The following is a 26,912-nucleotide window of genomic DNA, read 5'->3' as shown; positions in this document are numbered from 1 at the left end:
CAGACTTATTTACTACAGAATGTAAAAGCTAAAACTACTAGCAGTGTATAGTAGTGCACTATATCAAAGCTATTACATAAGGCTAGCAAAAAGGAAACTACTATTAAGTAAAGCTTGATGTAACTCACCACACCAATGCTCATGGACAGATCTCTTTAACTCAGCCTCAGTGAGTGTCCTTGAAGGGGTTTCCCCACTTCAAGGGAGAAAACTTCGTACACTCTTAAGAAGGAATATGGGAGAGGAAGCCAACTGTGTGAAAGTGGACTGGACTTCTACAGTATATAGTGATTGACTGCCAGTCATATGTCTCCAAGTCTCCTTAGTAGCGTATCTGTCAAATCTTTGCCTCACTATCAGGATCTTCATTTGGAGTTGGTGAGTCAGACTGCTTTCAGCATAATTCAATGGCAAAACCAGCACATGACAGCATCTCTCAGCCCACCAATGATAGCTTGCAAAATAGGGCATTATTTGAGTTGACCACATTCCAAAGCAGATCATTCTGCTAGAGTGGCTCAGAAAGGCAAGACAATGTACTTTTCTCTCATCATTTAAAGTATGGATTTAAAAATTAATAGCAAAGAAGCTGCCAGTGGAAGTGTTAGGCTTGGGTCATTTTACCGGCTAACTGGTCACTGTCAGTATAGAGTGAGAGTGGATTTTGGCTAGTATGAGGATTTTTTGTTACCCAAGATCAGTAGTTTTACTATATAACTCATGAAATAGGACACTTTTGTAATTATTTATTTAGGTAGTTAATTAGTTATAGGGGTTTTATTATTTTGCAGATCCTAAAACCTAATATGTCATCTCCTCCCCTATTTTAGGGCTTAATTTCTCAGTCATTCATGTGTTCTTATAGTGTCTTTTTGGTTTAAAACAAATGAAAGCAATCTCCTTTCCTCAGATCATGACCTGAGGAGGGGGTGGGTGTTGGGAGATGCATCAGAACAGTTAGCCACTTGATGACTTTGATAGTGACATAAGTTCTTTGTTTGGAAGAACAGATCTCCAATTTTATCTTTCTGAAAGTAGTCGCAGAAAGAGAAGATTTTAAGTTATGCTGTTAGCTGCATTTCTGTTGTGCTCATATTGAAAGGGAAGAATGAGATAGTAATTAAAAATTGTTCAGAGTGGTAGTTCTAGAACAAAAAAGTTGTAAGAGAAAGTAACAAAGTGTGAGCTGAAGTTTTTTCTTAGTGACACATATAGAGTTAGGTTATCTGTTGATGTAATGAATACATCCAATGACTCAGAGGATCTATTTGGTTTTCTACAGCTGGATTCTATTTCTAAAGCTAGAAAAGGAACTTAAAAGCAAAATACTAATTATAAAATCACAGCCAAGAGCAAATAGTATTACATGTATTTCTATACTGAATAACACAGTAATCTAAAGTTGACTTAATCAACTATATCCACCCAAGGGAGATGAATAAAAAGAAATCTGGTAGATTTTATTGATCATCATATAAAATGGTAGCAATTACCATTAACAAATACTCTTTAATAAGCAAACTATTAAATAGTTAGTACTATTAACTTGAGGTTTTTCTCATTAAAAGAAAAATGAAAAAAGGAGGAGAAAAAAAGGGAAAGTTGGGGCCTGATGTGGTTTCAGGATGGATACAGGACACCTTATGTTAACTACTTTAAAAAGTATTAACTACTGGAAGATACCATTGCAAATGTTTCCTTCTCTTCTGACGCTGTAGAAATCTTGAATCATGAGCTTAGATATACCCCATAAATTTCAGATTACTAATATTGATGAGAAATAGCCATTAAACTAAACAGTTACTATGCTTAAGAAAAACTTTGTGAATTTCTACTTTATCCTAAATTAATCTAGCAAACCAGACCACTGAAGCTGCCATTTATTTTTTTTTTGGTGGGAAGATGTGCTTAACTTAATTTAATCACTCTCTTGAGGTACTCTTAAACTAGTTGCTTCCGATCCTTCAAAGATGCAGTATTTTGATCCATGAAGACCTGTAATATTCCTTTCATGAATCCAACAGTCATGGTTGCTAAACAATTTGCAGCGGTGCTATCAGCTCTGAAGCTCTTGGGGAATCACTGTATCATTCTGTGGCCACAATTCAAAAGTCAGATTATTTCTCCAGATGAGAGAGGTTCAAAATCAATAACAGTTAACTAATCCGAGTGCACACTGAAGGTTTTGTTTGTTGGGGTTTTTCTTTTCCTTTTGAAATGGCTATAGGTTTATTTTTTTTAAGAAGTTCAGTAAAATGTGTAATTCTGCCTCTCAGTCCCTGTGGTTTTTTGTGCAAACTCTGTGTTTTTTTATTTTAATTTTTCTTACCAAATTGATAATTGTTTATCCTGTCATTGCTTTTTGTGATTCTTTGCTGAACACTGTGAGTTCACACATATATTATCAATCTTAATTATCCATTTTAGGTACATGACTGCTGCCAGTTAAATACAGACAGCTGTTTATTCATGCTACTATTCCCAAAAGATGACAACCATTTTTATGGGTTTGTTTAGTTTGGTGGATGTCTTTTTTTTCCAGTTTGAATAATGATAATACAGTTTTTAACCTCAGAAATATATACTTATTAAATTTTTTGATGTCATTTGCTTTTCATAACATAGTTTCTAATGGTTTTTGCTTCTCAGAGAGGGGTTTCTAAATAGATTGTGCTTTGAAAATTATTAGAAATATACCTACTTTTCCACTGATTAATTTCTTAGAAGAAGTTTGCTTCATGGATGAGCACATATAGACCTTTGATAGACCTTTGAAAATTGTCTCTCCCATTGGCCAATTTCCCATCTAAAAGCAAGCCAGAAAAAAAAAAGAAAAAAGAAAGAAAGACAAACCAAACCACAAGCAGCAAGCAAACATGATAATAGCAATTGCTTCATAAGCATTGCCAGGGATCTATTTTTATGTCAAAAGTTAAAAAAAAAATAAAATCAAGAGAACTGAAAAGAAGAGCACTAATCAGTGTGTCCTGTGCTCTTCTTTGTAGTCCCAGCGCCGTGTTACATTTCACCTCCCCGATGGCTCCCAGGAAAGCTGCAGTGACAGTGGTCTGGGAGACCACGAGCCAGTGGGTGGTGGAACCCTGATCTCACACCCTCTCCCTCTGGTTCAGCCGCAGGACGAATTCTACGACCAGGCTTCTCCGGACAAGAGGACTGAAGCTGATGGCAATTCTGACCCCAACTCGGGTGAGTCATCTCCTTATCTCTGCTTATCTGAGTTGCTTTGCTAACTTGGTACTTTTTCATCCCTTTGAGCTTTGCATTGGTAGAGAGGTTTATAAGCACGTGCATGAGTGTTTGTTCATATTAGCTCATAAGGATTGTTTGGAAATAATGTAGTTTGCCTGATGTGCCTCATGTTGTAAATTGACTGTGGAAAGAAAAGTATATCCAGTAGAATAAATGGCTTCATACTAATTGCACAGTAAGTAATACCAGCAGGGGAGAAGGATGTCCTACAAGGTAACAAGTTTTTCCCGATTAGCTTTAGACTTTGTTTTAGTAAAGTCATTCTAAATATCAATTTAAGTTCAAGGACATGGAGGTTGCACTGTCTTTTAGACAAACAGAGAAGTCAGTAAATAAGTGAAGCACTGAAAAATTGAAAGAAACCAAATTTCTTAACAGCCCTAAAATTCCCTGTTCTTACATTAAGAATCACAGGGTTTCTTTGTTAACATGGAATGGCATGATGTATTGGAACTGTCAGATACAGGTTTTCGTACAAATATTAAGGATGAACTATTTGATTTGGGAACTTCTGCCTTTTTCTTCCATCCTCCTCTATAATACATTTACATTATTGCTGTGTTTTTGTGAGAGCACTAAAAACTGAAGCAAGATCTTAATCAATAGGGTGATTAGTATTTTGACATTGCAAAGTGGCATGTAGAGGCTCAGACATACTGAAAACAGAGAGAAGGAAGTAGCACTGCTCTTAAGTTTCTTGGTTTTTGTCTAGAGTGTGGGACAAAGGTTAAAAATCTATCTGTGCTCTTGGAACGTAATTGAACCTGAGTCCTCTTGCATCCCAGGAGTATAGAAATAAGAAATAGTTTCTGTCTTTGGCATTTCTCCCTTTTGTATAGATGATTAAGTTGTCACTGGGCCTGTACAAACCAGGAGAGAAGGTGGCCTTGGGATCTGATGAACAATATTAAGGTCCATCTCCTCATTTGGGCAGAGCTGGATCTGAATGATGACATTTACATCATGGCAGATGACAACATGAACTGTGGAATACTGACTTTGGAAATATTTCTCTCATATGTATATAGGAAGACCAAGAGGTTGTGTTGGATGATACTCTACAAAGAAACAATTTGAAATGTTTTACTGAGAGTTGCATTCTGGTTTCTTTTCCTCTATTTTCCTTCTACTTTTCTTTTTTTCTCTTCTCCTCCCCTGGATATGACACCTGCATTTTCTTCTCTTTATCAAAACAGAAATGTTTTTGGAGCTATGATGTTAAACCCTTAATCTGTACAAATACAAAGAATGATAAAAGAATAGCAACAATGAGTGGATTGACTGGAACAAGAATGTATGTCTGCTTAAGCAAGCGAGGAGCTTAAGTGGAATTATCTGGTTAATTCTCTGACCACGTATGAGACTTGTGAAAGAGGAAAAGAGGAGTTTTTAAGGCAGCATTGCATGTTGGCACTGTCGCATTGGCTTCACAGACTCTGAATTGTACATCCCTTCAAAAGGCAACATAAAAGTCCTCCAGGAGAGTTAGAAAAAAAAAAAAAGTCTTAGTAAACTTTATAGCAAGTTATTAAAAGTGCAGTTTTGGAAATTTTGTGTTAAACACATTGTGCAAACACAGTATATTAATCATGATCATCTATTCATGCCTAATATAGACACTAATAGAAGATTAGTCAGAATGAGTAAGTGCTCTTAAAAGCTATATGAAAAGTTTTAATATGTTTGTGGTTACACCTAATTTAGCCTTATGGATGCTAAATTTGTGTCAAATTTATAAAATCTAACCATCAAGCTATACTAACTATTAGTGAAGTATTAAAGTATAGGTTTTTATTTGTTTTTACCAGATATTGAAACATTGCACTCTGTATCTAATCAAATCTCACAAACTAAGAAAGAAATTATATGGTCAGTACTGTGACAGAAATTTTTCTAGAAAAATCCAGGCCAGGATGGGAGTCATGTTGTTCATTAGATGGCTTTAACTTGTATATTGTATTCAGTATCAAGCTATTGCCTAAACACTATATTAGAAGTTATTTTGCTAATGTAGGCACAAGTTTTAATGGGATGTGAAATAAGATTTAAAGCAGTTTATGGTTACTGAAGATGCTGTGAAAATTTTCAGAAGAGAAAAATGCTGTCTGGCATTGGCCAAAGTTACTTTGTGGGTATTTACATGTGTTCATGGTTAAAATATATAGTATCATTTGAACATTGTATTCCTTGACATTCCTAAGCTGAATTTCTAGTTCTATTGCAGTGAAATGTTCCCTAGTTGTATTGAACTGTAGAGGTAGTTTTGTTTCAGTGGCTAATTAAGGGATTGCTGGTTATGAATATACTTGGGACATGCTGAGGTGAAAGATACGACTAAAAAGTAAGGAATAAAGCTCTAGTGGAGAGTTGTAGTATTATCATGTACATGTACTGCTAGAAGTTTTGGATGATGAGTGTTGCATAACAATATTTTTTTTCTGAATGCTTCAACTGAAGAGAAAGAACAGTGTTTTTGGGAATGTTTGCAAATGACCTCTACATCAAAACCACAGATTTGTTCGACTGTGTTTTTATGAAAGTTCATTCAAAGTAAAACTTTTCTTCAGTTCATGAGAATGTGATGTTAATCTTGGTAGTAAAGTCCTTGCCTCATGCTGAGAGCAATTTTGGTTAATGACTTTAATGCTCAGTGAATTGTGTGGGTTATTACTGTACACTGTGAAGTTACATGAATAAAAATACAGCCATTGTTTCTGAAAATAATGTCCTATTTTAATTATATTTGAAGAGTGACCAAGGCTCAGGTCTTCAAAACCTGAAATAGGGGGGGAGAAATGTGGTAGAAGTCTTGCTAACTTTTTACACAGGAGTATGAGAAACCTTAATGCCATATTTACTTGCAGTCATTAGCTTCTACAGAGACACAAGAACTACAATTACATGATTTAATGAAATAAACACACACAGTGAGAGTACATTCATCCAGCTAATCTGAAAACAGAAATCTCTCACACCGGGTGAAACTGAAATGAAGAGAGAAGCCAAATATTAGCATTGTCAGCCACACGCTGTCACTGTAGCTATGAGAGAAAAGCAACAAGATAGAAATAAGAAATCTTCGGTAATGAGATGTAAGTCTAAGTTTGGATTGCATCACTGAAACCTTTCTTTAGCCTCTTCTATATTTAGGTCTTTTATTTTGAGGGTTCTATTCATTTTTTTAATATATATTTTGGATTTCTCTATTGTTAATTGATCAGTATTATTGATGGTCAGAGGAGTTTGATGCTAACCTGTCAATTACAACTCCTTATAGTTCACCTTTGTCTCATTTGCAGCTTGATGCACTTGATTCCTTTTAAAAGGAATATATTCCAAAGATCTATCATCTTATACAACTTCTTTATCTTTTAGCATATCAGATAAGAATTTAGAAAACATTTCCGTTTTTTAGGATGTAAAAAAAAAAAAAAGGCCAATGTAAAATTGAATTTACTTATCCTACTTTAAAACATCTTTCACTACCAAAATTCCTGCTTTCTAATGGTTTTAAATGTGCATATCAGGAAGTGTACTTTTAACACAAACATCTTTATCATCAGTTGCAATAAAACTGTATAGCTCTCTGATGTACTTAAATGTGAATTATTTTTTCAGGTATTGCTAAAAAAACTCCTGTGCTTTTGTTCTCCAGCAGTTGGGTGCAGACTGTTACTTCTCATTAGTATAAGTGTGGTTTTCATCAGCGTGAAGAAACAATCCACTTGATTAATGAAGAATTCTTCTTTCAATGTGGTTTAGTAAAGGTTGTCAGGGACTCAAATTTGGCCTGGAATTGTTAACGTATCTAAGAGTTGAATGCAGCAGAGCTGTGCAATAGAACTGTACAAAGTAAAAATGTGCCTCCTAGTGTAAGGAAGGAGAAAAATGCATTTTCATGAAAATGCTTGATAAATCACATTTTGATAGCTGCAAGCTGTGGATGTGATTCATTTTTCTTCAAAGAGATAAAGAGGAATAGCATATATTTAGTGGAGTGTTATAAGTGCTCTAGGGAGAAAGCCTACTGCACACTGTGGATGAATCTATGCAATAATTCCAACAGTTTAAAACCAGACAGAAATATAATATTTATGTCTTCTGATACATGTTTACAAAGCTAAGTAAATGTTTATCTAATTTCTACACCTCATTAATGAGTAGTATCAATATATATCAACAAAGTAATAGCTTCATAAAAAACATGTAGCTGTAGCAAAAATTGTAACACACCCACCAGTTTCAAGATCATGTTTTTATTTAGGAAAATTAAATAGAACATTCTATTTTGTCCTATGTTACTTCCAATGCAATTCCATATTCTTGGAAGTAATGTTACAATGCTGTCTTTCAGTAATAATATTTGTGGATAGCTTTTTTATTTCCAGTGCAATAAAAACTGTGTGGTTAAATTTGGCTGATAAATACCTGAGTTCACACTTTTTAATAAACCTTTTACTATGGCAGTTTAGTCAAGTAATGTCAGGGGTGTTAAATGGTACTCTAATTCCAGTAATAAGTAGGAATATCTCTGCGGCAGTGGCTTAATTATGATTAAAGTTCAGAGTAATGGCAAGACTGCCTTGTATTACACTTGGTCATATGATAGTGTCCCATGTGGAGAAGCTAAGCCTCTGCTGCAAAGAGCTTTGGTTTTACAGTGTCACTATCATTACACCCAGTGGGTGATGATGGTTTAACCTTGAGGGCATACCCTCTGTTAATCCTGTCTTTCATTTTGCTGCCTCCAAAATTTCTTCTTTGGCAATATTGGAGTGGTCCATAGCTTAACAGCCTAAGGTGTAGAAAGAAGTGCTAATGTATTAGTGCCTAGATCTAGATAATTTGCCATCCATAGTTATTCTTGTGTTTTCATAATATGAGACTATGAGAACTAAAATAGGAACATTTGCCTTTGAGTCACATCCTCCATTTCATTAAACACGAGTTCATACCTCACACAGAATCTAACATTGTCACATTTAGCTACAGGCAAGCAGGAGTAAGAAAAACTGGAGTCAGGTTGGTGAATTAGCCTACAGAAGAGCTATAAAATAGTCTGAAGTCTGAATTCAATCTTAGCCCGTGCACTTATGACTTTAAAAAGATAAATAAAATCTGAGAGGCATAAGAAGATTGCTATCTCTTTGCATCTCTTTGATGCCTCATTGCAGTGAGGATTTAAAAATTGTCTTGGTTCAGAAAAGCCACTGTGCTACATCTGTTCCTATTCTACTCTCTCTTGCTCTGCACACCAAAGCTAATTGGAGTGTAAATCAGGAGGCCATAACCATTGAATGAGCTGTAGGAGGGGAACTTGTCTCATTGCTTCTCCAAGAGGAACTGATAACTTTCCAGAACTTCCTAGCTGCTGCTGCCTGAGAAGAGCACTTGCAGGTCCTCAGCAGTCAGATGAAAAGGCCACATGGGGCAGGGGGACTATGACAAAGGTTAGAGGATTAAAGGGAGGGGAAGCTTCCACATGAGATGAAAGCTTGTGCCTTTGTCTGCCGTCACTGATGATACCAAGGACAGTTTAAAAACTCAGGTGCTTTTGCCAGGTAAAAACAAGGGACTTAAGGAATTAAGAGTAATTTTTCTTCTGTAAGTATTTTCTGCTCACAAGGCTTTTCTTCATATCACAGCAAGCCGAGATCTACTGCAGACATTCACAGACTTTTTTAAGTTTCAAAGTGATACCATTATCCAGTCAAACCTCTACTATAGCACAATGCGTAGTGTTTCACACAACTTCCCTTAAATCAAACTGAGGTTTTAAAATATTCCAGTGATAAAATATTCCAGTGATAAAATAGTCCAGTGATTTATTTCCACTGGTTTTTAATTACATGTTTTATATGGATTTACATGGCAAGGTTGTGGATAGGGGGCTGCAGACAGTGCCTCTTTGAGAAGACACTAGAGGCTGCCCCCATGTTTGACAGAGCCAATTCTCAGTGGCTCTAAAACAGATTCATTGCTGCCCAAAGCTGCACAGCATCTGGGGGGAAGGAGTAAGGAAAATGTGAGAGAAACAAACCTGCAGACACTAAGGTCCGTGACGAAGGAGGTAGAGAGCATGCTTCAGACACCAAATAGCTTCTCTCTCAGCTTGTGGGGAAGGCGGTGCCCCCAGCAGCCCGTGGAGGAGCCCGCCCTGAAACAGGTAGGTATGCTCTCCCTGAAGGAAGTTGCAGTCCGTAAAGGGCACATGCAGGAGCAGGAGCTGTGGCCCCTGGGGAGTCCTCTCTGGAGCAGTCCTGTCTTGGAAGCTCACACACTGTGGAAGGGACCCACGTGTTGCTGGGAAAGGACCCCATGATGGCCAGGGTAAGAGTATGATGAGGAAGGAGTAGCAGATACAAAGTTTTACTTGCCAACTGCAACTCCTTTTCATATCCCTTAACACTACTTAGTGGCATCAAATGAATTTGATCCTGGGAAGAAGGAAGGGTTGGGTAATGGGAAAGGGGTATTTAGTTTTGTTTTTCTTGTTTTTCACAATACTACTCCAGTTTTTATTGATGATAAATTAAATTTATCTTCCCCAGGCTGAGTCAGTTCTGCCTGTGATGGTAACTAGTGAGTGATCTCCCTGTCCTTATCTCAACCCATGAGCTTTTTCATCTCATTTTCTTCCCGTCTTGCTGAGAAGGGGGAGTGATAGAGCAGCTTGGTGAGCGCCAGGCACCAGCTAAGGTTAACCCACCAGAATATTAAAGCTGGTGTTGTATTCTCAGTCTGAAAGCATTTCTTTTCAGTTTCTACCTCTTGTCTGTGTGACTGTACCACCCTTTGTCAATGTGAAGCCTGACTTCCAGAAGTGCAAGTATGTTTTGAGGCCCGAGGGACTTTTTTGACTGGTACAGCATCCTGCACAATACAAATCAGAAATCCTAGCCAATAACCTAAAAAAAGCATGTGTTTTCTGCTGGTATCTACAGCAGAAAAGCCTGAATGATTTCTTTATTTAATGATCTCCAATGACAGAGGAAATAGTACTACAGTGCTTACTGACTTCAACTGAATCAGGCTATTATTTGATAAAAGAGGTTTTTGGTGTCCATAGTTCAAATGCAGTGCTCAAGTCTTCTTGAATCTGTATTACACAGGTTAATTAGTAGTAGTATTTTGAATGTTGCAACATTTTATTCTTAAGCACTTTTTTGCTCTCTGTATTTTAATACTGGTACAATGTATGTCCAGTAATATATATATATATATATATATATATATATATATATATTTATATACAGAATAAGAAAAATAAAACATAAGTCTTCTAAATTTCACAGTTTTAAAATATTTTTCTTTTTCTTTATCAGTCATTGTTTTGATCTGAGTGGGGGTTTTTTTCCTCATGAACATGATGTTTAACAATACTTTCTAAACAAGATTTTTCTACTATTTAAAGATTTTCCATGGGAAATTAAAGTCAAAAGCATGGCTGAACACATATATCTTTAATCATCATGAAATGTATTTGAAAGATTTTTTTTAGCATTCTAGGTGATCTAACACGTTACTGTGTTTGACACAATTCACCTTTTAAAAGTGTGATAGTGTGATTATGGTAGAAATATTTGTTTGATTTTTTTGAGGTTGCTGTTTCTGAAATTCAGTGGAAGTTAGTGTTGTGACTTCAGTCACAACAATAGGAAGTTACTCTTGTGACAGCTGTGACTCCTTTTTACCTTGAAATTACAATTAATTTACCAATGTTACATGTTCTTTTACTAATAGAGTCTTAGTAGTGCAACTCCTATTCCCAAAGGCAAGTTGACAAAAAGAAAGATTATATTTTTGAGAATAAAGTGTTGAATTTAGCATGGCATTGTTAATTTCAGCCTTTAAATGGTTACAAATTTTAACTAGAATTAGAATTGTTGATGGCTGCAATGAGAGGAATAACTTATAACACAATGAGGAAGAATAAGCTCATTGCACCCACACAGTCCTGGGCCTGACAACTAGAAAACAGCTTTGCAGTGAGAGAACTGGGAGTCCTGGTGGATAGCAAATCAGCCATGAGCCAGAAAGACACCCTTGAAGAAAAGAAATCAGTCTCCTGAACTGGAATAGAAAAAGTGCTGCCAGCAAGCTGTTGTTAATGTTCCTTTCTCTCTACTCTTCACTGGTGAGACACAGTTGAAGTGCCAAGTCCGGTGCTGGCTTTTCCAGTGTGGAAGGGAAATGGAAGTATGGACTGAGTCCAGAAAAAGGCCACAAAGATTATTAAGGTATTAGAGCATCTGTCACATGGGGAGGTGCTGAGAGAACTGTGACTGTTCATCCTGGAGAGGGGAAAGGCTTAGCAAGGATCTAATTAATGTGTGCAAATACCTGATGTGGTACAGGAAGGAGAGCAGAGAGAGAGACAGACTTTTCTCAGTAGGTACCAAATCAAAGAATGGGACAACTGGGCACAAACTGAAATAGAGAGACATTTTCTTTAAACAAAAGGAAAAAAAGAACCACCACATTTTCTTGCTATTGGAACTATAGAACTCTGCATCAATTTGCCCAGAGAGATTGTGGAATCTTCATGGATATTTTGGAAATCAAAAAAGACATTTCTTCAACTGAGTTGTGGTAACTCCCTGAGCTGGGCAGGAAGGTGTGACTAAACCCTCATCAGACTTCCCTTCCAAGTTAACCATTCTATGATTCTGAAATCCTGTAAATTATTGTTTGTCTTGCATAGATTGTGCAATACAGATGTGAACTAAAAAAGAAAAGAAAAATCTGTATTCTCTAAGGTAAATCAAGTATCAACTTGTAAATTTATGGTAAGATATCTGGTGTAGTACTATACACAATACAGAAATCTCTACAAATAGGTACTATCCAGGTTACTCACTGCTTCTCTTGTTTAGCTCCTGAGGTAACATCTGAAATGGGTCAAATAAATCTTGTAAAGTAATGCCTTTATCACACCATAGGTTATGAATGAAGGCTGTAGAAAGTAATCAAGTAATATCCCTGTTAGTTCTAGAAATTAATTATGAACTCAGCTTCATATTAGATACCTTGAATTTGGATGCTTACATGCAGAAATCTAAATATTTATCCTAAGTGTCTAAGCTCCCTTTTTAATTTACTGAGCACAGAAACTTTCATTTAAACTAGAAACTTATACAAAGTTTGGTAAATTTCACTCTAGAGTCCATTCAGCATATTTCTGATGAGTGTAATAGGAGCTCAAACATGAAATTCACACAAAGATCTTTTGGATTAGATTTAGCTCTGCAATTTATATGCATAGGACTCAAAAATTTGTTATACATCAGCATTTGGTTGAATACCTACTTCTTGTTAATTACACCCCCTTCTTTCCTGTTTGACATCCACGTCTGTACAGCCTGGGTACCCCAGGATATTTCTTACCTGGCATTGCTGATGGTTAGACAGTAGAAGTTAGGTTTAGGTTGAGATTTATTCAAAAAGCTGTGAGTGCAGGTGCCATGTGTGTAACCTTGTGATGTATCTGTGACTCATTCAGATGTGAGTTGGAGATAGATGTGAATCTGAGAGTCTGAGATCCAGGTGTTGTCAGTGGAGACCTTAATTATCATAATTGAGACTAGACACCCAGACAGTTGTGTTTGATGAATGTGTAGTAGATGCATCTAATGTGAGAGGCATAGTTTTCCAAACTATATTGACAGGATTGACATTGTGTATAGGGAAAGCACAGACACCTAAATTTAGTTGATTCCTACAAATCCCACCTTTTGTGTGAGATAAATCTCAGCTGTTCTTGTTGCTAAGGGAATACTCATATGTTTTGGGAGATTTATCAGTTTTTCTTATCTATCTACACATAACATTTTTCAAAGGAGAAGAGCATTGTTAATTTTTGTGCCTCATTTTTACAGTACTAATTAAATAAAAATACCAGTTCCATCCCTCCCTTTTCTCTTTTTTTTTTTTTTTTTTTTGGTATAACTGAAATGAAAACATCATACCTTTTAAAAGCACAATTCTAAGGAAGGATTTCTAAAAGTAAAATAATTTCTGTTCTCTAATCAGTTTTCCTTCCTCCAAACAATCACCAAATATTGACAGGGAAGTATGATAAGTCTCATGCCATTTTGAAAATTAGCATGTCTTGAAGTGCAGACAATGCCTTTTGACGGTCTCTTTAAGAATACATGTATGATACATTAATCAAATCCAGGAGTTCCTTCCTTAAAGCAAACACCTTAGAAAGCTTCACTTTCTGGGAAGGAAATCTAATCTTTTGTAAGAAAAAGTGTGCTATCTTAAGAAATAACCTTATGCAAAAGTGTCTTCAGGTTTGACCTAGACTTGTCCCTAAAGTAGGTGTTCATTTTATTATGCTTATCTTATGAATTTATCTTTTCCTTTTTCTCAGATTTTATGTTTTTTGGGTGTTTTTTTTTTTTTTTTTCCTAAGGAGAAATCCATGCATAAGAAGGGAGGTTCTCTGAATAAAATTTGAAAATTATATTATGTAGATAGTGAAGATTCTGCTTTCTTTCAAATAATTGCCTTTGCAAGGAATGTTGTATGGTTTTGTACATACATTTGCTCTGTTTGTCTTTAACAGGAAGAGAAGGGGGAGGAAAGATGAATTAAGTAGATGAGGAAAAAAATAAGGAATTATATTTGCAGTCTAAAACCCATGAAAGTAAACCTTCTAGAAATAGGAATAAGAGTTGAATAATTTCTTAGTGTAAAGCTTTATCCCCTTTCATACTAATCCAGGTAAATACATGTTAAGATAAGTAGGGAGAAGAAAAATAAGAGTAGAATACTTACCTTTTTTTGACTGTGCATTGCATGTTAAATATCTTTATTCTGTGGGTGCAAGGTGAAGGCCTGTGTGCTACAGAGAATCCATCTAAACATGGTAGCAACATAAGCAACTAAACTTAGGACTTATTTACCTGTGGCAAGGAAAGGAAAATATAAAAAACTTTTTCCAAAACATTTAAAAACTTTGGAGTTTGTTCCCATCTTGAAATAAAATATAGATAAAGACATAAATAAATCTTTAACTGTTCCGGACAGTTTGAAAATTTTTCAGCTTTGGCAAAAAGCTTTTCAATAGAAATCCTATGCTACATCAGCACAAAACCCACCACCAAAAAACAAAAAAAGCAAAAACCACTAACAAACAAACAAAAAAAATCAACCAAAAAACTCACAAAATATTATTTAGTAACATCTAGACACCTTTGTGAGAAGGTAGAAAAACATTTTCTTGTGTATAGCTATATATATTTATTTTGTACCTTTATCTGAGTTTGTAGCTCCACAATGAAGTATTACACAGCACAGCAGGAACAGATCTGGATGTGAAGATCCAGAACTGGTGCTGAGAGCGCAGAGGTTACTGTGTGTACTTCCATGGCAGCATCAACTTTTGTGGTCCAAGGGCTGAATGCCCATTCATTACTGAATTTGTTTCATTCCATTCCAGGAGAATCCCATCCTTGTACTCCAAGAGGTCTTCACATGTCCAGTAGAGGTGATTAGGAGATTAATGTCAGAAGTACACTCCTGCAAGTTAATGTTATCTTACTATTTAGTAAGATATATTTCTATCTACACGAAAGAACTCACCTATTATTTTAAACAAATCTGCATTATTGAACTGTCATCTAAGTACTTCGTGGTCAAATATTCCCAGCATATGAATGGTGTTTTTTTAGTTCTTCACTCTGAAAACCACACAAAAATGTCATTTTCAATACAAAACTTGAAATGAAATTCTATGTGTCTGCTATGTAGGGAAAGGATTCTTTTTGCTCTTTGGTGATATGCTCCACTAGTCTTTTAGATAAGGTCTGTCTTCAAGATCTAAAAAATGTGTTTAAGTTCATTGAGAAAGATTGAATAACTTAATTATTTTACTTTATCTTTACTGTACTGAACTATTCTATTCCATATCTGCATTTGTTAAATAGTGTCATGGAGATAACTATTGAAGACATACACATATCAAGAAAAAACATCAGTTATAAATGATTCATTCATCTAAAATAACTAGGAAAAAGCAAAAGCTTTCTCAACTTTATAATAATTGCATATTTTATAATCCAAGAACCTAATGGTGTGATGTTTATCACTTTACACATCCTTCACTTTTTCTTCTGTAAAATATATATATGACTGACAAGCGAGTGTGATGGAGTAATTGACCAGTTTTGATGTTTAACTTTTACTGAATATTAAAAAATATTTTTCGTTAAAGAGCAGTAGCCAATTACTGAATTTAAGGGAAAGAAATTTATTACTAAAAGCACATTAAGTCATTGCAATTTAAAATGTACTTGAAATATACAGGAGCATATTTCAATATTTCCATAGACTTACACTGTAACATAGCAAAGGTGTACAAAATTGATTTCATTTTCAGTAGAGAAGCCAATACAATTTTAGTGTTTTGGGGTTTTCTTCTTTTTATAAATGTTTTGGTTTTTCAAATATTTAACAAAAGAGACTGGTTTTAATTTGTGGTGTTATTCCAAGGCCCTTGAAACCCTGGCACTTACAGTTGCTAGGAGTGTGAATGTGATCTGGCAAGCTCAGCGTAGTCATTAACTAATGGATTGGAGCTACACTCTTTCAATAAAAACGTGTAGGTGGTTAGTAATACCGTAGTGTTACCAGCAATTTTAAAGTCATTTGTAGGTTAGTTTGTGAAATTAAAAGTGTAATCAAAAATTTCCCTGCCCTGCTGCCTTTTTCAGCTGATTTAAATGCAGATTCCATGGATCATTCAGAAGAGAAACTAAATGATTTAAAAATAATCATCCACACCACAATGGATTAGTTGTTTGAATTATAGTTTCACAGTTCATATATTTATTTTCATAAGAAATGAAAGGAATTGTATAAGATAGTTGCTTTGTGCCATTACTCCAGGTCTTAATATTGATTAATTTTTCATATACTACACATACTTGTCCTTCATTATTACTTCATTATGAATGGAAACCATATATTTCCAGATGTAAATAGGCACTTAGTAATATGAATCCCTCTTGCATGAGCAGCTACACTGTTTGGAGACATATTAATTATACATTTTGCAGAATACTGAGAATATGTAACATATGTTATAGATGAATATAGGTCACTGTGACAGCTGTAATAGATAAATATATGCATATCTATGCATACAGACATGCATAGATATAACACTTTCCACTAGGGTAGAGAGATATTCAGACAATCTAGATGTTAATGATACTGACCTTTGTCTACCCAACTTCTCTTCAGCATTTAAGGAGACAGCATGACTGATTTTAAACATAAACATCATTAAAAATAAGCTGATGCATCAGTGGTTATGTCCTGTTAATACTCTCTGCAGTCTTACCAGACTCTCAAGGCCACATTTTAAAGAAATTCTAGCAATGCTCACATGTTCTATTTCTGCATTAGGCATAGGATGGCCGCCCAGTTCATATTTGAGAAATCTAACTAAAATAGTCTCTTTAGGGACATGAAGATGGAGAAGTGTCTACAGGGAAATTCCTCATTTGAGAAATGGCTGAGGTCACTTGGTCTGTTCAGCCTGGAGGAGACTGAGGAGACCTCATTGCTGTTACAATTCATGAGCAGAAGCAGAGGGGCAGGTACCAATCTTGTCACTCTTGATCAGTAACAGGACTCAAACAAATGGCATAAAGCTAGAACAGAGACCTCAGGAAAGTGGTCACAGCATCAAGCCTGTCTGAGTTCAAAAATCATTTGGACAATGCTCTCAGGGACACGGTGTGACTCGGAGTTGTCAGGGACAGTGTTGTCCCTGTGTGCAGGGACAGTAGTTGGACTTGAATGATCCTTGTGAGTTCCCTCAAACTTAGAATATTCTATTATATGGTTTTATGATTCTATGGTATTTTTAACCCAAGTTAAACACTATTCACACTTCAATCCATAGCCTATGAGTTATGCCTTCTAATAAAACAAAGTACTTTGCTGTTTAAAAAAAAAAAGGTTTCTTTACATGCTTTATTTTCTTTTGGGCTAAAGGGTGATTCGCAAGAACATGCATGAATATTTAAAAAAAAATCCTCATAAGAGCACAATAAAATTTAAAGAACCACTTAAGAATAAGCAATTTAATGCTTTGGAAGATATTTTAGTACAAAAGAGACTTATGGTCCACAGTCTTTCATTTTCAGAGGAGCATTTTCTGTGATCTTTTGTGTATATTTCTCCCTTGCTTGCTTGTTGGACAAAAAGTATATCCTACTATTCTGTTTAATCTAATTCAATTGTTGTAGGTATTTATTCATTTATTTATTAATTTTGAAAGTATAAATCCTGGTAGCACTGTATGTTGATGTGTCTTCATATCCCATGTCCTTTGTTTAGAATTCCATATGTTTAGGTTGGTGACAAGAGAAGATGCCTTTCCCAGTTGATCATGTCCAGAAGTGACTGCTGATATTGCCTACTCTGTTTCATGAGTATAGGGAGAGAAAAGGAGAGAAATTAGATGAGTGTCATTGGGGCAGCAGAGAAAAGAATGGCTTAGAATGTGTCAGGTAAACTGCCAGCTGGATAGATTATGCATGACAGCATGGGCATTGTGAATGAAAAAGTTGAGAGCTGTGCGTCTGACATTGCTATAGGTAATGCTTCCATGTACATTGAAACATGTTAGAACAGCTCTGTGCTGCTAAAAAGTTAGAAAGCTCTTTTATTTATGGCTCAAAAATGTCCATGAATCATTCTGTCAACTGAGCAAACTTGAACGAAAGAACGCCTGTCCTCAGAAGACTGTGAAGTTCCAGAACAATCTGGAAAACAACCCAAACTGAGAAAGAGAGCGCTTAACCAGGGGAAAAGATGAGTGCCATATTGTTTAATTCAGCCTCCTTCCTTTTTGGTCTTGTCAAATGTTTGCCTACAAGATGCCAGCCTACTCAGTGTAGTATTCTGCCACAAGTTATATGGCATCTCACAAATCTGGCAGTACACTGACAGCAGTCTTCTACTTTTTTATCTGGTTGCCCATCAAAATCTGTGTAACTCGGCTGAGGCTATGAAATTGGAGTAGCATGTCTGGACTAGCCAGTGATGGTAAACTGTTGTGGTGCCAGATGTAATATTTGAGAGCACTTAAAACTCATCTCTGAAAGGTATTGAGTATTGCTACATTCCTGCTAGCAACAGGGATTTGGTGGTTTTGTTTTCTTTTTTATATCATATGCAGTATTACTTCCTCAAATTTTTAGAAGTCCTATACATTCCATTCAGTGCATGTGCAATCAAAATATGTGATACGCATATGAATCTCCTTAACAAGTCAAGCATAGAATAGTGTATTTAGTCTAAGAAAAAAGATGATAAAGCACTGTTTTGTTGTGTGTGTTTGTTTTTTTCTCAAGAAAATTTAGCAAATCTTGCACCTTAGCCAGATTAAATAATTAGATCATTTTAGAGAATCAAAACATCAATCAGATTGGAAAAGAAAGTTATCGAGTTCAACCTATGACTGAGCACCACCTCATCAACTAAACCATGGCACTGAGTGCCCCGTCCAGTTTCTTAAACTCCTCCAGGGATGGTGACTCCACCACCTCCCTATATAGACCATTCTGGTGCCCAATCACTCTTTCTGTCAATGACTCTTTTCTTCCTAACGTCCAGCCTAAACCTCCCCTGGTGCAGATCAAAACATTGCGGTATTGTTCTGTCACTGGAAGAAGAGATTGACCCCCATCTGGCTATAGCCTCCAGTTGTAGAGCGTAGTAAGGTCTTTCCTAAGACTCCTCCAGGTAAAACAGCCCCAGATCCCTCAGCCACTCCTCACAGGACTTATTTCCTAGGCCTTTCGCCACTAATAATTTAATTTCATTTAATAATTTAAATTATTTTACTCGATGAAAAAATTCAAATGTATTTTTCACTGGAACACATAAGTGACATTAAACAGGTATAGTGCCTACCTTGATAGCCCTAGTTTTGTTTCAATGGAGTGTATTCAACAGTTTTGGTCATTTGAATTGGCCTGTCACGGTCAAAAAGGGTCGATCAGTGTAGCCAAGTGTATGTCTCTGGATGATACTTCAGCAACGTCTCAGTTCAAAATAGCTGAGAAGTGTCCAGTTAAAAATATATATAAAACAAAAAAACCTTCAGCAAACTAAGATATAGCCACCCCTCAATAAATAATTGGAAATAAACTTCTTTCTGTAGTTGAGACTCAGCTTTGCTGATAATCTGCCTTGTGAAAGGTTTGTTAAACTGGGCCATTCATCTGTGCACCAAAATGCCAAACTGTGAGCAATTTGAAAATAGAACTTTCTACTGTAACAGTTGGTTGTACCTCATAATAGATACTGAATAATTTTAAAGGTGAAAAAAATTTTAAAGGTGAAAAAAGCAATGCTTTTCATTGTTAGTGGTTTTTTTTTTTTTTTTCATTTGTCTGTCTGTTTATCCAAGGTTCTTTTTAGGCAAGACATTTGACAAAAATTGTCCTTAATTATCATTGTAAGCATCTTTGATGATCACAAAAAAGCCAAAAAAACCCCACATTAATTAGCATAGAGGTCTGAACTTCCAGCCTTTGTGCACAGATTTACTCAGATTTTCCTCCTTAGCCAACAAAAGTGGGTTTAGGAAGCACCAGAATGATTGGCTAATTATGAAGCCCATGCTTATTTCTAGATCTGTTTTACAATATAGGTTCTTTGATAAACTGTACTAATCCAGTAATTTGTATTCAGCCATTCAAAGTGTAATACAGAACAAGTACCTTATCTCTTGCTGTCTTGTTTGCTCAATCTTTTCATGTGACTCTTACAAAACTTGGCCACTTGATGCCCTTTCAACTTTTCCCAAGTAGCACTTAATTTGTAAGGGTAAAGAAGACCCACCAGTTTTATCTTCATTAGCATGTTATGTGGTAAACAAATTTGGCATGCAATAATTTCTCTGCATGAAGATTAATTCAATCATTAGACTAACATTTGCTGCTCTACAAATACCCATATCGACCTATTGAATTTATTATTTAATATCTGTGGGCGCTGATTAGCGGTTTTGCTCATTATCACACTGAACCTGCTAAATAAATCATGGCCTTAAATTGTTTGTGTGATTGTTCCATGAACTTGTTTTAACCTTTCTGGCTCAAGTGTTTCAACTTGATTTAAAAAAGATAAATATTTCATTTTTCACATTTAATCTTGACAATTGGAACAATATATTAAAAATTCTCTTCAACAATATAGAAAGAGTCTCTGCCCCATTACATGGGCTGGCTCTATGCAGCAAAACAAGAGTGCACTTTAATTTTACTTTAAGGCTCATATATTTCAACCTTCTTCACCTAATATTTTTTATTGCTCACCTCCTTTTTATTCTTCATTACTTATGCATATTGGATGTGGGTTTCCAGGTTTAAATAGGTAAGAACTGGGTGCAGGTGCCCCAGCACTGGTGGTGGGGGCTGCAGGGTGACCTCTGTGAGGAGCAGCTGTGGCTGCCCCATGCTGGGCACAGCTGGTTCCACCTCTCTCCAGAGCACCCACCTCAGGGCACAGCTGAGCCCTGCTGCCAAGGAGGTGGCATCTTGCAGAAAATATGCTTAAGGTTAAAACACACCACCTGCAGTAAAAAAACACTGTCTGGCAGTACGAAATGAGGAAAAATAGGAGAAACTCTGCTGCCAACTCCCAGATCAGTGAAGGAGGGAAATGAGATGTTCCAGGATTCAGAGCAGAGACTGCTCTGCATCTCTGAAGGAGGAGTCACCAGAACAAGTATATTCACAAGTCTGGAAGGAGAGACTGAAGTTGAGCCTCAAAAACTCAAGTGTGAGCCTCAAAAACTCAAAGGGTGAGTGAGTATAAGGTGTTGCTTTTGTTTCTTTTTTCTTTGCTTCTCACCACCCAGCTCTAATTTAATTTGCAACAAATTTTATCTTCTCAAAGTATCACCGCTTTTGCCCATGGTGGCAATTGTTAATCAGTCTTCTCATCTCAGTCTCAACTCAAAAGTGTTTTTATCTTACTTTCGCTCCTGTCCTGCCTAGGAGAAGCAGTAAGAGAGGGCCTGGTAGGGCATTTAATATCAAGGCAAGGCCAACTCACCACAAGTGGTAGTTTAAACCAATTACCTAGGAGAGTAGCCTCGGACTTTAGAGAAAAATATTATTCAATAGATACTCATCTTTACCAGTTAAAACATTATGGCCAGATTTTAATCAATCCTATAACTTTTTACTTTCTAGATTTCCAGTGTCTCAGCTTCTGTTTTATCTTCCCGATTCTTCTCTAGTTTTATCTTCTCTAGTTATTTAGGCCATGCTTACCTATAAGAGAAATTTGTCAGATACTAACTCTGTGACATTACCATACACTCATATGTGAGGAATTCTGGCAGAATGTGTCATAACTCTTCTTGATTATACCTGATGAAATTTTGAGAAACTAATGATGTTTTGAATGTATATATATTTGCATTTCAGAGGATTCTGTCATGTCACTGAGGCAACTTTCAGAAGTGTAAGATTTCAGAGCAAGACTTATTCTGAAAGAGGTACTGTTCCCCCCTTGTTTTGTTCAAGCCTTTGCTTCTGAACAAAATCTTCCTGTGCAGAACAGCAAGCTTTCTCCTAAAATAGCTGTACTGTTTTGTGTTTCCTGCCCAGGAAGGCAAGCTTCCTTAGTGGCAAGAGAATATTATTGTAGTCATAAAGCCAAAGATAATAAGCTGTGTCTCGTCTATATTATGGTCAGCAGGGAGAGGTAGCAGCAAGAAACTAGGAACTATTGCACGTAGATTGTTTTCCTCTTTTCTCTCATGAAAGAGCTGTAGAGAATCTAAGTCAGTTTGCTATTTCAGCTCCTTACAGGGGTTGCAAACATACCATTCAAATAAAACACTTCCATAATATAAGGGTTTGTTTTCTATATAAGTGAAAGGGAGCCTTGGAAGAAAAACCACAAAATTTGGCAATCCACTTTGTGCAACAGGAGCTCTTACAGTTGCCGTGCTGTGCTATCACTCACCTCATTTACACTGCTAACCCAGAGTTTTTGAAGACTGTTTTACGCAGTGATATAGGATAATAATAATGCCTTGAAATATTATTATTATTTCCTTAAATCATATATTCCCTTCATTTCTTATAAAACAGCAACTATAAATAAAATCCTTCATTACTGTCATAAGCATGCATTAAGAAGCCAAATGCTGTCTGAAGCAGTACCCCTTTTCAAATTGAATCTAGCTTTGTCTTAAACACAGTACTGTAAGAATTTAATTTCCTTGCTTTATCATAACAAAAAATGTTGGATTTCCATACTTACAGATTTTGTGTTTTGAAGTGATTCAGGGGACATTGTAGGTGCTTTGTATTTTGTTCTGTATACCTCCATTCCTTCTGAAATAGAATACATTGCCATTCTGAATGGCTCATCCAGAAACTATGAAAATGAATTCTGAGTATTAAATAATGGATAACTAGACCTGAAAAATGCATTTTAGAAAACTCAGGGGTTAGTCTTTCAATTTGCGCTACACAAATCTTTTTTTAACCCAAAAATACCATTATAATTTTTTTCAGGTTAATGTATTTTTATTTCATGCCCATATCTGGAAAAGCATTCAGATCTCTATTTTTTTCCCTAAAATTACTTCTCTGACATAAAACTGTGAACAGCTTAAAAGGAAAACCTGTAAACAGCTGTCACAGAATACATTGATGTTTCACAAGGCTTTGCTTGCAATCTTCTTTTCAAAGTACTGTACGAGTCTCTGCTTATGTTTCCATTATAGAAAGCTTCATTCTCTGCTAAATAGTGTGTGGATCTTTTGTCCCTGATGCTTTATTATTTCATCCTTTGGATCTATTTTTCACTTGGCTGAGTAGTAAACTATTAAACGTGTTCAGATAACCTTTGAAAAAGGCTTTTCTTGATGTTTGGTATGCAAGACCTGTTCTCCAAGTGCAAGCAACAACACTCTTGACACATTCTGATTTGCTTTATTTTGTTTTTCTTGAATTATTTTTCACCTTTATTCCTAATCTGGCTACAAGGAATAATTAGTAGTGTAAACCCACAATTACTTACATCACTTCCACCTGCCTGTGCAATGGGAAATCCAGACATAGAATACAGCGGTGAAAAAACCTCTAGTAGTGAGCAAGACATAAATGGAAAAAATTGGTCAGCATGTCAAGTTCTGTGGTGTTAAAATAGAGGCTTGACTGAGCTAAAAACTTCTTGTTTTTAAATAATTGCTTATGATATAGTGATGTAACTAAATGTAATATAACAGCTGTCATAAATGCAGATAAAATTCTAATTAACTAGTACCATCGGGATTTGGAAAACATGTTGCCTGGTTAGCAAGGCAATTCTTATTTTACAGGGAATGTTTCTGAAGTATAAGAGAGTTCTACCATGGCAGGCTAATTTCTGACAGAAGATTGATTCCAGCTTTTGATTTTCATTGTATTCCTCAAATGGGTTGAATTCTAAACCATAGAGCAAAAATCGTATCTGACTCCCAGAAAGCAGTTAAAATGGGATTACAGTTTATCTAGACTTGATACATGACCATAAACACATAATTCCCCAATTAGAATTGTGCATTGTATTGTGCTTTACATGAAGTTCAACATTTATTTCAGACAAAACATCATTAAATAAATCAGAATTTACAAGTCACTGATTTGAAAATTATGATTCTTGCAACTAAGTTTTTTAAACCAGTCCGTTTATTGCTTCACCTGTTTGAAATTTAGCTCCAAATGAATTGCACTGGATTTTTAGTTTGTTTAGGCAAGTAAAGCTTTTTTATGTGCTACTCCTTTACAGAATTTTCCAAGATACCATGTTGTCTTTATTGAGAACAAACACATGCTAACCACTGAAGACAGATGATAGCATAAGTTGTATTGTGGTGCAAGAAAGGAAAAGTGCTTCTCTAACTGCTGAAAACTGTTATATAAAAACATATCTCATGACACTCAGAAATAGCGTGCTTGCCTTTGTGGTGAGTGCTGATGATCAAAACAAGAGTCCTGAAGACAAAAATGTTACTATATCTGTGGCTACACAGTTTTTGACATTTCTGTATTCATAATATTTTGAGGAAAATACCATTTGTTTTATTTGGTTCTGATTTAGTTTTTTCCTCCTTCCCCCCTTATCCCAACCTTGTGTGCGTACATATGTATGCGTTCCTTCGGTTCTCTCCTTTGAGTGTAAAATAAAATAAAAAGTAATAACACTGAAAAGCCGATGGGCAAAAATTGATTCATAAATGAGAAGGTGGCATTCATCTTGGAGCTCTTATTGGAAACCTAAATCTCAGTAAATTTGTAGCCTAAGGATACAATGGGCTTAAAAGATTTCTGTCTCTGAAGAAAAATTAGAACGCCTTTGAGGTAAGGTAAATGGAAAAGGTTGTTTGGGCAAACGTGGAGTTCTACCACTATTAAATGTTAAGCACCATCAGGGGATATCTCAGTCATTAACAAGAGTGGCATGTTGAAGATTGTTTCAAGCAGGAGAAGAGTTATGGATGGCTGTGTGGAGGTGGCACAATGCCACAGGGAAATTATATCAAGCAAAAAGAAGACTTTTAAAAATATATTGTGGGAAAAATCCTACTGAAATAGCATCATTTCTTTACATAATTTAATTTTTTTTCCAAAATAACAACCTCGAGTTGTCTTTTAAATGAAGCAAACCTGGGACACTAACTTTGAAGTCCAGTGTGCAACCAGTCCCCCCTGATCTTTGGCATATTTTGTCTTCACTTGCAGTGTAAACAGAAGTACCAACTTAATCAAAACACAAGCATGTTCACTTCACATCCAAGTAGTTAGCAGTCTTGACTGACTTGGAAGTGTTTTATGGGCCTTGTGTGTTAGTTTTGTATATAATTAAAAGGGCTCTCAGGGCTTCTGTAGGCAGCCAGCAAGTTAAGCTATCTGGTGTGAGAATAATGTGTTGCTATCTAGGGAAGCAAAGATTTAGGAGCCAAGCTAGGATCCCTGTTTTAAGCCAAGAGAGTTTGAAAAGTGAGCAGACATGAAGTGTTATATCTCTAGGCAGTAGTTACCAGATTTCTTATTACGCTAGCACATCCTCCTGGCTGCTCTGCAAAATAGCCCTGAGATTAGAAACTCTGCAGGAAGCTATCTGTGTTCTCACTGTTGGAAGTATGTTGTTAGGAAGACAGCAGCTACATGGAAAATGGGTATTAAGATATTCTTCAGCATCAAGAATATTTTGCTTTCCCAGTTTGCCTTAAGGTATTGCTCAGAGAGAATAGCAGGTAGTATGGTCTCTGCTGTAATCCTATTTGAAAGTAAATAGTGAGAAATAGCATAAGTTCACCTTCTAATATATAATGTACAATAAATTGTACTGTGGAACAATGAATTGTACTGTGGGACGAGAAATTGTACTGTGGAAGGACCATAGTATTTTACTCATATAGTGATCTTTAGTTTAACACAGAAATACATTTTCATATCTTCACCATTTCCTGTATTATATTATCATGTGATACCCTTGCAGCTTCCTACATTGGGTTTAGGTGGAAAGGTTTGCTAGTGGGGGGATGGGTTTGCAGGGATGGGTCCTGTGAGAAGATTCTGGAGGCTGCCCCCATGTCAGGCAAAAGCCAGTTTCACCTGGCTCCAAGAGAGATCTGCCACTGGCTGAATCGCAGTCACTCAGGGACATTGGGAGCACCTCTATGAAAAGAGTGAAGAAAGGGTAAAAAATGCTGTGCAGCAGCACCTTGACAGAGAAGGGATAATATGTGAGAGAACCACAGATCAGTGAATGAGGTGGGAGAGGAGGGACCTCAGGCACAAGAGCACAGATTCCCCTTCAGCCTGCGGAGGTCCATGGTGGAGCAGGGGTCCGCACTGCAGTCCTGCCTGTGCCAGAGCAAGTGAAAGCTCTGTAGGAAGCTGCAGCCTATGCAGAGTCCTTGCTGTAGTAAGTTCCAGGCAGGACCTGTGATCCTATGGGATTTAGTTAATTCCAGAAAGATTGCACCCCATGGTAAGGACTCAAGATGGAGCATTTTTTTTGAAGAACTGCAACCTGAGGGAAGGATCCATTCTAGAGAAGTTCCCAGAGTACTGTGTCCCATGGGAGGGATCCCACAGTGGAGCAGGAGAAGAGTGTAAGGAGTTGTTCTCCTGAGTAGGAAGGAGTGGCAGAGACAATGTGTGATGAACTGACCGCAGCCCCCATTCCCCATCTCCCTGCACTACTGCTGGGGAGGAGGAAGAGAAAATAGGGAGTAAAGCTGAGCCTGAGAAGCCTGAGAAGCAGAGAGAGGAGGAGAGAAGTTGCTTTTAGATTTTTTCTTACTTGTAATTACTCTACTATGTTTAAATGGCAGTAAATTAAAATAATTTCCATTAGTTGAGTCTGCTTTGCCTGTGATGGTAATTGGTAAGTAATCTTCCTGTCCTTATCTTGACCCATGAGCTTTCCATTGTACATTTTTTCTCTGTTCTGTTGATGAGGGGGAGTGATAGAGTGGCTTGGTGGGCACCTGGTGACCAGCCAAGGTCAACCCACCACACTACTAAAATCAAAGGTTGATTATTTATAGGAGAGTTGACAGCAATGTGACCTTTTAGTTTCCTTTGAGCTGCCAC

At 36.4% G+C, this 26,912-nt stretch overlaps 1 protein-coding gene across 13 annotated transcripts in view; it reads left to right on the top strand.

Annotated features, from left to right (window-relative positions):
* The window catches only part of PCDH9 (protocadherin 9), a 689,424-nt gene that overhangs the window by 446,849 nt on the left and 215,663 nt on the right, over nt 1-26,912 (top strand). For 5 of the 13 annotated variants that reach the window (XM_026796702.2, XM_014270979.3, XM_074535506.1 and 2 more), the window contains one exon: nt 3,132-3,207. In XM_026796702.2, the coding sequence (XP_026652503.2) occupies nt 3,132-3,207 (76 nt within the window). Of the gene's footprint in view, nt 1-3,005; nt 3,208-4,109; nt 6,346-26,912 lie in introns of those variants that run through there. The other 8 variants (XM_014270977.3, XM_014270976.3, XM_014270978.3 and 5 more) reach the window with 4 other exon arrangements.

Source organism: Zonotrichia albicollis, chromosome 2, assembly GCF_047830755.1.
Source record: "Zonotrichia albicollis isolate bZonAlb1 chromosome 2, bZonAlb1.hap1, whole genome shotgun sequence".
NCBI lineage: Eukaryota > Metazoa > Chordata > Aves > Passeriformes > Passerellidae > Zonotrichia > Zonotrichia albicollis.
Note: the sequence above shows the minus strand (reverse complement) of the source record. Positions and strands in the feature narration are given on the sequence as shown.